The sequence below is a fragment of the Arvicola amphibius genome, chromosome 4 (genome assembly GCF_903992535.2).
Source record: "Arvicola amphibius chromosome 4, mArvAmp1.2, whole genome shotgun sequence".
Lineage (NCBI taxonomy): Eukaryota > Metazoa > Chordata > Mammalia > Rodentia > Cricetidae > Arvicola > Arvicola amphibius.
In genome coordinates, this window is record NC_052050.1 from 150,621,881 (window position 1) to 150,635,221 (window position 13,341).

A 13,341-nucleotide genomic window follows, 5' to 3' on the forward strand; every position below is an offset into this window, starting at 1 on the left:
TCCCTTTCATTAAATCTTTTTTTTTAAGATGGAGCAAACTCCTACAATCATTTGATAATATTACCATGAAAGATTTGAGCTCACTGAGACCTACTCTGGTGATTTGTAAGTCTACAATGTAGTTGGAAATAACTCACTGTTTGCAGTACAAAAGAGAAAACTGGGAAAATACTTGTATTTGAATACTTACACATCATGGAGTAGTCAGAGCAACCCAGGTTACTTGGAGACTTCCACCACAGCCCTAGTGTCGAAACATTTAAGGATGCACAACACGTTGTTGGGAAATGGTCCAATTGAGATGCAAGCAAAGGCTGCAAAGAATCTAGAAATCATCCCCATGGCTGTCTCCAAACCAATTAGATGTTGAAATTAATTAAAAAGGAGTATTTTATACCCTTCTACATTGGGACCCAGGTCATAGGACCAGAGAGAGCAGTTGGCCTTGCCACACATGGTGTCCACCCTTTTCCACTGATTCATCTGACTTTTAGGTTTTTCAATCAGGTGGATGTTTCAAGATAAATGGACAGAGGGAAAAGTACAATTATATGAGGACTAGGGAAGGTTTCACTGAAGGCATGTAAAGATTAAGCAGTGATGTTGGGGGAGACATGGAGGAAGGATCTCAACAGGAGATCTCTGAGCAAAGATGAGGAAGAAATGACCAGAGCAGAAGGGAGAGATATTAGGTTGGGAATGGAAAGAAAGGGACTTCTGGATGTCTAATGAGAAAGGGGACTGTACATGAAGCTGTTATTAATCTTCCAGGGAAGATCTTTCTAGCAGCTGGGTCCTCAAAGAAAGCCTGACTGCAGTTCATTGAAGTCAGGATTGGTGCATGGAACTAGGTCAGGAATATGAACATATCAAGAGAGTCCCCGAGGTAGAATCAGCAACATGTACCCATCCATACAAACACTCCTGGGAAACAGAGGCAAAGGGCAAACAGTCCTTCAGTGCCTCTCCTGCTCTTACCCCTCTTCCTAGTCTTGATTATGGGGAAGTGCATGACACCAAACATTTTCTCTTGAATGACATTGTCATCTCTGGGAGGGATATTGAAAGCAGAATTTATGAAACAGAGGATGGAGTCTGATCTACCTGGGGAGGTATGAGTGTTCTCTGCACCACTACATTTCCAAAAATTTTCTTCAGTAACTCCACCACACCAATAAAGTATGTTCCTTTCTTCATGCAGAATGTCCTGCCTCTATAAGGAGTATGCTATTGGTAAGGAATATCCAGTGTTCATGCCTGTGCTTTGCCACTATTTTCATCTTAAATAAGCTTGTTTCATGCCCTCTATTTTCAAGCATATAAATTCTACAATCTTGCATTCTCCTCTTTATAACACTCCTGTTAACACGGAACCGGCTCATGTCCATTCTGGCAAGGTTAACCATAGCGCTTCCTAACCCTGCTACCACATACCAAAGTCATTTAGCCGTTTGGAACCCGAGTGCATTACAGTAACATTAAGAATGTTGGTTTTATCTGTACTCAAAGTCTTTGTCCATCTAATCCCTTTGATGGATAAAGGGATTTCAGCATTCTCTGCAGATTATTGGTAGAAAATGTGTTCCCCTGTAGTCCAAAATTGAAGTTGAATATCTGGTGTGAGTTCCCAAATGTGGTTCTATAATTCTCTTCCATTTCATTTTCTGTTATTCTTTTTTTTTTTTTTTTGTTTTTTCGAGACAGGGTTTCCATGTAGTTTCTAGAGCCTGTCCTGGAACTAGCTCTTGTAGACCAGGCTGGCCTCGAACTCAGAGATCTGCCTGCCTCTGCCTCCCGAGTGCTGGGATTAAAGGCATGCGCCACCACCGCCCGGCCATCTTCTGTTATTCTTATGCTATCCTTGACCTCTGATTAAAATTAGTGTTTAATATTCATGGAGAAAGCACCATAATATATCATTCAAGTTTTGATGAAAATGACAGGGATATTCTTACAACTATAGGTTGATGATTAATAACATGCTAACACACTATTTTTTGTTTGTTTGTTTTTCTACCTACACAGGTCAGAACTGTGGTGGCCTGGTCCAAGGACCCAATGGCACCATTGAGAGCCCCGGCTTTCCTCATGGTTATCCTAACTATGCCAACTGCACCTGGATCATTATCACAGGGGAGCGCAACAGGATACAGCTGTCCTTCCATACCTTCGCCCTAGAGGAGGATTTCGACATCTTATCGGTGTACGATGGGCAGCCCCAACAAGGGAACTTGAAAGTGAGGTAAAGTGCTAAGTTTTTCTTTCATAGAGACTGCCATGATTGGTTACTAATTCTGAAAGATATTTATAATTATATTCATAAGTATTTACCAAAAATATAATCTACTATAAGGAAACACCGAAGACTATGTTTGTGTCACATGGTGAGCATGTATTCCTAGCGGGAAAACTTGTTGTTGAATACAGTTTTCAAATTGCTCATGATCTGCTCAGCGATATTGTCATGGTAATTTAGAATGAAAAGAGAAATCAAAAAATGAAATGCAGTGCTCAACTGAGACAGCAAGAAAGCAGCCTCTCCACTGGGAGAGGGCAGGGTCATTGAGGACTCTCAGCAGTACTGAATTCTGGGAAATCTTGGCTGAGACAATCCTCATTTCTCTTCATTACACTGTTTATTTTTCATGTGTGATCTCTACCACAAGGAAACATATTTCCTGGTATGATTTTCACATTATATTTTCCATTAGTCAAAAAATAGCATACAATCAATTTTCAATTGGTAAAGGAAAGATGATATCCCTTTGGAAAACAGTCAGATTGTTCCTAACTTTGTTTAGGAAATAGCTATTGCATACTTTTTATTGCTGTGCTGTGGTCAAACCCAAGATCTCTTATATACCCGGTAAGGACTCTGCTTCCAAGCTATACTTCCTGTCCTCGCCAACAGAGCAATATACATACTGAAGACTAACAAATCCTTTATCCTCCTAGTTTCATGTTTTCCAGTAATTGGACTGTGTTCACTACCTGGGGTTTTATAGCATGATTGACAGTAAGTAGAAGTATGGAGGCTGCTGGTGTCAATGAAATAGTATTGATATCACAGCCAGCAGAGACACCTATCCACCTTAGACAACTTATCCATATCTTTGTGGAATCCAAGCAGCTCTCGTTGGAAATTTTCTGTGTAGCCAGTAGAGAGAGTTATATTTTACATTTAACATGTTTAGCACAATTACTTTCGAATATACTTTGTATGCTGTTTTCAGACATGATATGTCTTCTACTTTTTATGAGCAATTGGAGATATCAGTTCTCTGCCTTTAAAAACATTTTTTTTAAATTCTGTCATAGACAGTACAGTGGCTGTCCCCATTTTTTAATAGGTTAGGTGAATTTTCTTTCTCTTCCTTAGAATGCATGGTCCTGTCACTGGGAGTGTGGGCACAGTATCTGTGTGCACAGCCCTAATTCACTGGATGTGAGATGTCCTGACATCCATTCTTCACTCCTCAATATTAGCTGTTCACTTGTCTATCAGCTGCACGTGGTACACCTGTTAATGTGTTGGAAGAGCCGAGTTAGAGCTTGATAGCAGGGTCGCTTAGGAGAAGAGGAACGGGAGACTGACGTTCATTCAAATATCAGCACACAGGACTGTGAGAAAATTATTTCCTTCTATTTCCATTACAATGCTTATTCAATATCACTCAGATATATTTCTATTTTCCTTCTCTTAATATCTTTCTATATTTCTTTTACATATATGGAATCTGTTCTGTGTGTTAATTTTATTGATACATGTTTCACAGTTTTCAACAATTTGTTATCTTCTGAGGTTCTTGCAGTGGTATTGATATCATTTTATGTTAATAAAGTCTAGAATAGTTTTCTTGCTCTACTCACTGTTGTAAAAGGATTGATAATGGGAATACGGATATTGAAATGATTAGGCTCCTTGCATTTTACAATGAGACTCCATGAAGTGGTACACAATTAGATATCTATGCTTGGGAGCTGAGTAATTATCGATGAGGTCACATGCAATGTTGCCATAGTCCTTCCTGGAATGGGCTCTCTGACTTTGAAGAAGTATTGATTTGTCCCGAATTTGGAAACAATTGAAGTTTGTTGTTGATTTTCAAACATAATTTCATAGTCATATTGTTAGTATTCAGGCATGCTGCTGGCCTGACATTATGGACCTATGTCACCAACCACAGCCACTCGCTATGCTTGTGCTTGCTAGCATTTCTGACATTACACTACCCTGCACTACCAGGGTCTTCAGCTATAACCAGTAAGGAACATCCCCTGTGCACAGGTGTTGTCAGCATTCAGGCAGATCCCTGGCCAGCCCAGGGTCCTAGACTGCTACGTCACTATGTACTCTGTGTGCATGGACTGTTACTGAGTAGTCTTTGTGCGCACGCGCTAAGCCCTCTTTAAAAGCTAGCTCTTCTAGCTAGCTAGTCTCTCTTTCTTGACACTCTTCCAAATGAGCAGGTAGGTCTTTGTGCCTTTCCACATATCCCTTTCCCCATTCCCATCCCCTGATAAAACCTTTCATGTGAGCTTTGTCACATAGTGCCTCTCACACACACTGTTTTTAATTTATAACATTGGTGCTGTGTTTCTCCTTGCCAGTTTCAAACTATAACAAATATCAGGAGTTGGATAGACATCCATCAGAATCTTTGAAGAAAAGCTGGACTACAAAATAGGAGAGAACGAAGTAGTCATTGTTTTATGAGACCAAGGGAAGCAGTCACAGTATTTAAACTCCTTTGCCCTCTCTACCTCATGGGAGATTAACCCTGATTTTCTGCAATGATCATAATAATGAGAGAAGAAAATGAGTGTTGGAACATTAGGATTAGAAAATCTTGAATTCACATTGTTAAAATATCACAGTTTTTCTAATTATTCAAACCTGGGATGGCATGCCCGAGTATATTAATCACCAAGAAACCTGCTAGTTCTGACTGTACAGATAATGGCATGGGAGGATGGAGGTTCAAGGGCCTGGAAAGGGTTCAGCTACACAATGAGGACATTAGCTTAGTGATACAGCTCGGCAGAACTTCTGTCTTCATGCCCTATTGTCATTACGAGGTCTTGAGGGAGCAATTTGTAAACCAACAGTCAGATAAAATCAAAGTATCCCACTATTTTTAGCTGGAATGGTGACTGATACCTCGAGTAATGCTTGGGTTGCGGATGCTGCTGGATGCTGGCCTCAGTCTAACCCCAGATGTAGACCCTGACACCTGTCACTCTTGGCCAGCTGCAAGGTCAGGAACTGAAGGAGATGATCTGCATGTCAGGAGATTACAGGGTGAAGCAGCCCAGAATGATAGGCCTGGGAACCCCTGGAGGTAACAGCTGCAGAGCTCCTGACAGCCAAGCTGTCTCTCAACTCCAAGCCTCCCAGCTTGCAGCTCACAGTCACCTAATCATTGCTGGGACCTGGGGATGAAACTCAGTTGGCAGAGTGTTCCCTGGTAGTATATGATTCTCGTGTGCAGTCCCCAGAATCACATAAATCTGGAAATGATGACATATCTGACTGCTTGAGATAGGACGAAGACAACTATGCCAGAGATGTGAGTATGAATTTCGGGCTTAGACATATGTATCTATAATATTTTTGCCATGTTTCCACCCAGTAATTTTAAGATATAGCAAGATATATATATATATATATATATATATATATATATATATATATTCTTTTTTTTTCTTGAAGCAGTATCTCATTATGCAGCCCAAGTGCATCCCTCATTCTCTTCCCATGCTTTCCTTCTCTATTCCCTTCCTTTCCCCATCTTTCTTTCCTTCTCTACTCATGCCCCCCCCCACAAAGGATATGGTAAAGTCTAACACAGTTCTGGTCATCATAGTTTGGGGAGGAGTTTACTGGGATCTGGCAGGAAGAAATCATCCACACTGATAAATTACCTACAGTGTGTAGGACCATCCTCCCAGGGCACAGAATTACCTCCCACAATTGTCAAAAAAATTGAGTGAAAGTTGTGAATGACAGGGCTGTCACTGCTTGCTCTGTGTCTGTCACTCTGGAAGCTGAGCGGCTGGCCTGGGGAGTCTTCCTCTCTTTCTCCCTTGTTCTTTCCCCTCTTCTGCTCTATCTACTAAGTCTCTTTGCCCACAGCCACTACCCATCCCTCTACTGCCTAGCTATTGGTCATTCAGCTTTTTATTAGACCAGTCAGGTGGCTTAAGACAACAAGGTGGGATAGCAACACATCTTTACATAATAACACAAATGCAGCATAAACAGAAGTAACACATCTTTGCCTAGTTAAACTAATACTTCACACAAGGCTGTCCACAGCTTCAGGCATAATGAAAGTTCTTCAAAAAGTGCTTTTAAATTCCCTTTCAAAAGGCAGTAAAATTATCATATTTTTAGTCCTTGGTTTCTGGGAAAAAGGAAGAGAAAGTGTCAAAAAGTCAGAATGGCATTAATTGACTTTTATTCTTCAAGGTAGGGGATCTGTAAAAATAGTTTGTTAAAATAGCTTACTGGGAAACTATCCATATTAATAAGCTATAAGAGCTATAAATGGATTTCCTGGATTTTGAAGGAGTTTTATATGGATGACCATATTTCTAGTTGAATGATTGATTTTATTTTCTGTTTAAGATTCATCTTTTGCCTCCTCTCATTTTGAACATTGATTGACAAAGTCAGTTTCTACCTTTTCTCATGTAGCTGAGGCTGAGAACATTGTGAGCATTGGGAATTTTCAATTTTCATTGAATAATTAGAAAATAGTTTCAAAGAAATGAATACTATATACAAAGATTATTATTTGTTCACTCTTAAGTCATATACTTTTAAATTTAAAATAAAAAACAATTCCATTTTCCCATAAAAAACAGACCTGCCCTTCCCTTTATATGGAGATATGCTACACCCTGTATTTGAATATACCAAAATAACAAGGGAAGCAGATGCCTAGCTCAGTTTCTCTCCTGGCTTAATTCAGAGCATCTGAAAGAACAACATGCTCTTAGAAATGTGCCCTTAGCCAGGGGAATAAAGTTCAGCCAATGAGACCTTGAGGATTCCTGCATTGGTCTGAAGAGTGCACCTGGGTTGGATGGAGGGCCTCCCTTGAGTGAGTTTTCTCAGTTCTAACCCTGCCTGCCTTCTCTCGTCTGCCATGTCTAGGTGTTTGATTTCCTTGGCTCTGTGCCCTTAGTTCGTTCCTGTTGACCTTTCCTCACCATTGCACTGGTGCAGATGAGGTTTTTTATACTTTATTATTAATCTTATTTCACTCCAAATCCCCAGCTCCAAGGACTAGAAAACTCAGGGATACAACTATTTTTGGCTAGCATGTAACTCCACATATTTTGTAGGCAACATCTGTAATTCTTCTTTTACAAGTCAGTGAGATATATGTATGTATGTATTATATACACATAATGTATAAATATTATAATATAATATACACAAGCATGTATATATATATATTATGTATTTTTAATACATGTATATGCAATAATATGACTTCCTCTAGTACATGTTTAGTATGAAAGGGTGAGTTAGATGGTAAAACGAAAGAAAACAGATGAATAGTAAGAAGAAAGTAGAGTTATAGACATCAGTGGCTTCATAAAGTCTTCTAAGACAACCTCCTAAAGGTTGAGGCTTCCCGGATCTTAACTTCAACCCATGAACTCTCCTCTGACGGCAACAGCACTTCCTACAGGTTCCTGATGGAACTGTTAACAATTCTGAAAACATATAAGATGACTTCTTGATTTCTTTATACAGTGTTAGGTAATAATTTTGCAAATTTGGTTGACAAATTATCTTTGAGTTTCAATCTCACATTTTAAAATTATAATTAGTAAAAAATTGAAAAGTATATGTTACAAATTAAAATGTAATGGCTTTTTTTTAATACAACCATGAATGATTAACACTATCACCCTGATACTTCTCTCACTTACAGAATGTCCTTATGTATCCTTATAGCCCATCTGTTTTTGTTTATTTTCTTTCAAGGCAATTGATGCATATCTGATCTCTATAGATTGAGTAGTATGGTTTAGAATTATTATAAATCAATTTATATGTCAGATGTAGTAGTACATCCTTGTAATCCATCATTAGGGAGGCCCAGGCAGAAAAAGTAGAGTTTGGAACCAATCTGAGCTATATGGTAACATCCTATCAAAGAAAGGAATATAGAAAAGATGGGAGGAAGGGAGGAAGAGAGAAAGGGAGGAAAAGGAGGAAGGGAAAGGAGGGGAGGAAAGGGAGGAGCTAAGAGGAGAAAAAAGAAGAGAAAGGAAAATGAGAGGAGAAAAGAGGGGAGGAGAGAAGAGGAGAGGAGAGGAGAGGAGAGGAGAGGAGAGGAGAGGAGAGGAGAGGAAGGGAGGGGAGGGGAGGGGAGGGGAGGGGAGGAGAGGAGAGGCGAGATAAAAGAAAAGATAAAGCAAAAATGAATGCATGGTCAGCTATGCAAATAAAAGCTGAAATGACACATTCATCTCTTCTTCCACTGGTAGTCTTTACTTAGCTTTGTCTTTGCTTTTTTTATCCTCATAAGTCTAGACCACATTTGTTTTATGCTTAATGAACACTTGATTTAATTTTTTTCTACTTGGTTTCATCCACCACAAATGGCATTCCTATGGTCATTTGTATTCAGGTCTTATACTGGATACTTCTTATTAACACATATTGATTGTTCAGCACATTGGGTTTCATTATAACCTTTCCAACATGCATATAATATGTTATCATTTCACACAAACCTACACTGTTTAAGTCATCCTTGGCGACTATTCATATCTAATCATGGAATACATAGGACAGAAAGATCATGTAGGTCCTTGAAGCAGTAACTGGCCTGATTCCCAAGGGCTTGTACCATTCTTCATCCTACTTGTAGTGAGGAAGCCAGGATACTTAGTCATTGAAGGTATGCTATACCCAGTCTCTGGAATTTTAGACAGTTCAGAGTGGAGTGTTCTTTTCCTGTGGTTTTAATTTACACAGCCATGATGGGTAACAGTGTTAAATTTTTCTGTATACTATTTGCCACATATCATTTGCAGCAAAGTATTTTTTATTCTCTTCAGTTTTGGGTTTCTGAATAATTTCCAAATATTCAGAATACCAGTTATTTGGCTGAATTATTTTTAATAATATCAAAAAGTCCAATTTCCCAGTTGTTTTCATATGTGGTTCATAATTTCAAGTGCTCTATAATTTAAGTATTTATGTTAACTGTGTATCTTGTGACCTTTATAAATTCAATTAATTCTAGTAAGCATTTCTTTGCAAGCTAGCTGGGAGTGATTTTGAACCTAGTCACAGTATTCACACAGAGGCATTCTTTTTCCCCTCTATGTATTGCCTCCTTGGTGCTTTTGCCATGACACTGCACGGTCAGTCATATTGCCATGTGCTCTGCTACACAGAGAAGATAAAGTTGAGCATCTTCCCTTGCTACCATCACCATGGGAAAGAGTGAAGATCATACGTTCAGCTGTGATTTCATCACCGTCCATATACCATTGGTCCTTTCCCCAGCCATAAGGCAGCCATGGTTCCCTGTCCATCTCTCAGTGTCCCCATGGCAATGCTCCCCAGAGAGGGCTCAGTGCTGACACAAAGCACCAAGGAGTTGTTCTTCCTGCTCCTATGTCCTGCAGATCAGGCTGAACAACAATGACAGTGGCAGGAGCACATCGGAAAGATTCTCAGACTCTATCTAGATGGCAGCTCCCCGAGTGACAGCTTTGACATGCAGAGTCCCACGGGACTTTCTGCTCTCTGGTTAGCATTAAATCATCTTTCCATAACAGAACCTGAGTCAGCAAGGCTGAAGGTCTGGGTTTGACTTCCCTGGACTCTTGTTGAAAAGCTCATGGTTTTATATGCTCGCTTTGTCTATGATTCCCTGGCCATAAGACCTCTTCCCGCCCTTCTTACTGTTAATCCTCTCATCATTAATTATTTTATAATCACTTCCTACGGATGAATCTCTCCTCTTTTCTGTACTGGAATTTGACATATATTTACTTAGAATTTCCATGATGTCCTTTATTTATTTGAGAGCACCAAATAAATGTGGTGCTGGGAATTTGACTGAGAGCAAATGATTAATGCTGTCAAAAGCTCTTTAAATCTATATGTTTTCTTCCTTTTTCCTAATATTAAGTTTATTCTATGGATTGTGTTTCTTTGGTCAGAGGTCTCACTTTTTAAGGTGTAGTTGGATGTCATGTGTTGTAGTTTATGAAGAATTCTTGTGTCTACCATTGGTAAAATTCAACAGACAAAAGCCTCTGTCTGGAGTGGCATTTTGAGAACTATGGGAAAGTAAATTTAGTGTAATTGCTTGATTTAGGGCTTTTATGACTTTCAATTTCTTTTTGTGTCAGTTTTGGAAAATAATATTTTGCAAGACAGCCATCTACTTAGCATCCATTTGCAAGGATGTTGCTACAGTATCATTTTGACATTATTTTAGGTCCTCTTGAAGGTCTATAGAGTCTGTGTTAGTACTTGGGGAGTTTTAGGAACAATACTGAGACCATCTTTTATTGTACCAATGCTGATACTCATCTCTTTTTGAAGCTTCAGACTGACATTTCCTGCATTTTTCTTTCTAGCCAATAGTTTCTAAGTTTTCTTTATTGTTCAGTAACAGACATTGGCTTTGCTATTTTCCCAATTGTACATTTTATGTTTCATTCACTTCTTTTCTTAGCTCCATATTTTCTATTTGTGTTTTTTTTCTTTCTCTTGCTGTTGAAGTGGAGTGTGTGTGACTATTCTTTTAGCTTTTTCTTCCTTCATACAATTTAGGCTCTTAAATTTGTGTGTTTATCTTCAAATTCTACTGAGTCTGCACACAAGCAATTGTGTAATAATGTGTAGCAATAAATGATATTGACTTCACTTACTTAGGAGGCTATTTAATTCAAAACAATTATGTTTCTTCAATTAATTATTGTGTATCCAACGATGGGAGTGTTTTTATTATTATGACATGGATTCCCAAGAGCCTCTTTGTGAGTCAAAATAGGAGGGAAACTATTTTATCAGAAAAGTAGTGGTTCCAGACCCTTCAGGTAAGTAACATGGTATGTCTGTGCTCTGGAAAGTGGAACAGATTGCATCCGGGCAGCAGTGGAGAAGGCAGCTGCATGTAAGCACTGTGAGTCACTCCTCTGACTGTCACTTCCATGAGGAAGAGGCTGTCCCTCTGGGTCCCATTCCACGCTTCCTCCTCCCCATTAGTCACTATGTGCAGTAGCCACTTCTGCTGCTGTGGAAGAACACCACGAGCAGCCGCGACTTACGGAGGAAAAATTATTCCGGCTTATCCTTCCAATGGTGGAGTTGGCTTGGCAGCAGGTGCAAGAGGCACGCTGATCACATCTCTCCAGACGCAGGAAACAGAGTGAGAGAAGGAAGTGGGGTGGCTATAAATTCTCCCAGCCTACCCCGGGGGTGTACCTCCTCCTGCAAGGTTCTCTCTCGGGAAGGTCACATAACCTTCCCGAACAGCGCCACCAGCTGGGGACCAGGTGTTCAAACACATGACCCTGTGGAGGACTTTTCCCATGCACCCCATCCCACCTTGTGAGCCAAGGCCTGGATTAATGATCTCATGGCAATAAGGTGTTCACTCAGAAGTGTGTATAGGTTCTGAGGATAAGCATCCATAAACCCTGATGTATTCCCTGAATTGAATTCATTTTGCACATGTTTATAGCCTTGTCCTTATGACAATGATTTCAATGAGCATTAAAATATAAAATTGTTTCTAAAATGAGTAACAGAGGTATATAGTTATTCTCTCACTCTATATCTTCAGTCAATGTGTGGGGAAATTTTGTTTTATTTCATATGAACTAAATCCAGAATGAAAGAACAGAATAATTCAAATAAGGATTTTTTCTCATTTAGTATTTGTCTCTTGTCCCAAATGGGAAAGAATGGCTGAGCAGAGGGGTGAATAGGCAAATCCTTTCTAAAACAGGATTTTATTTTTTTAATTTCATTTTGGTTTTAGTGCAGTCAGTAAAGTCTCTGCTACAAAAAAAAATAGGGATTTGTTATTGTGTCTCCTTTTGTGAGGAATTTATTTTAGCCTTCCACATCTATTCCCCACCATGTCTTTTGTGTATAATAAGCCATGCATTAAGGTAAGGTAAGATACGTGATCCTGCAATATTTCCTCTGTGCCGTGAAGTTGGAAATGTATTTGGGAACCCCTAGGATGTATTAAGATTATAGAAAGAGAGTGATACTATTTACCTTCAGCTTTGAAACAAAGCCACATTGCCTGTCTAGTAGTTCAGCTACAATAATGCTTGTCTGAAATCTAGCTGAGAATTTTTAACTCCTTACCAGGCAGTGCTTCTGGCTTTGAAACTCTTGAAACAGCCAAAGCCTTTCAGCCGGGGAGAAGAGAGGCCGGTGCTGAATGTGAGAGAAGATCCTGCAGGAAGAACATACATGGACAGTTGCAGAAATGTAGAAATAAATGTGTACTCCCGAGTTGAAGCAAAGCCAGGGTTCCTCTGAGGAAATGAAAGGGGCCTCTCTAGTCCCACTTCCGCTTTTCCGCTAATGCCCAAGGGAAATATACAAATATACCCACATTGTAGAATAGCACACTCACGAGAGAGAGAGGGGGGGGAGGGAGGGGGGGAGAATAAAGAAAATGAAATGGCTGAGTAGCACTAAATGTTGCTATGTCACAGCCTGGTCTGAACTTACAGGGGCTTCCAGAAGATGCTCTAAAGCTCCTTAAAAATTTAATTAGAGCCACAGTACCTATGATTTCTACAATTAAAAACTAATGAATAAATATTTTTGAAAGATGGGAGTAATCTTGAAGGAACTCACCAGGCAAAAGAAAATGAAATAAACGTAGTTTTAACATTTCTTTGAAAGCATGCACTACTAATATAAAAGGTTAAAACAAATTGCCATTTGAAAGTCAATCAAACATAATAACCAGAAAATGAACAAACTCAGACGTTGTAAATGAATTTGTCCTTGTGGCTTTTCATCCTCAGTGTAACAGAAGATAGACAGGAATTCTTTCTTTTTTCTTTTTTTTTTTTGGTTTTTCGAGACAGGGTTTCTCTGCAGCTTTTTTAGAGCCTGTCCTGGAACTAGCTCTTGTAGACCAGGCTGGCCTCGAACTCACAGAGATCCGCCTGCCTCTGCCTCCCGAGTGCTGTGATTAAAGGCGTGCGCCACCACCGCCCGGCTAGACAGGAATTCTTGCTGACGCTATGGGAACATGTCCACGGCTGCCCTCCAATGTTTGATAAGTGACAGGTGACCCTAGCTGATCAGGAAGTGAG

At 39.6% G+C, this 13,341-nt stretch overlaps 1 protein-coding gene across 1 annotated transcript in view; it reads left to right on the forward strand.

Moving 5' to 3' along the window:
• Window positions 1-1,202: 1,202 nt before the first annotated feature.
• The window catches only part of Csmd1 (CUB and Sushi multiple domains 1), a 1,175,551-nt gene continuing 1,163,412 nt past the window's right edge, over window positions 1,203-13,341 (forward strand). The window contains exons 1-2 of the mRNA XM_042054928.1: window positions 1,203-1,233; window positions 2,026-2,242. Coding sequence (XP_041910862.1) covers window positions 1,203-1,233; window positions 2,026-2,242 — 248 coding nt within the window. The remainder of the gene's footprint in view (window positions 1,234-2,025; window positions 2,243-13,341) is intronic.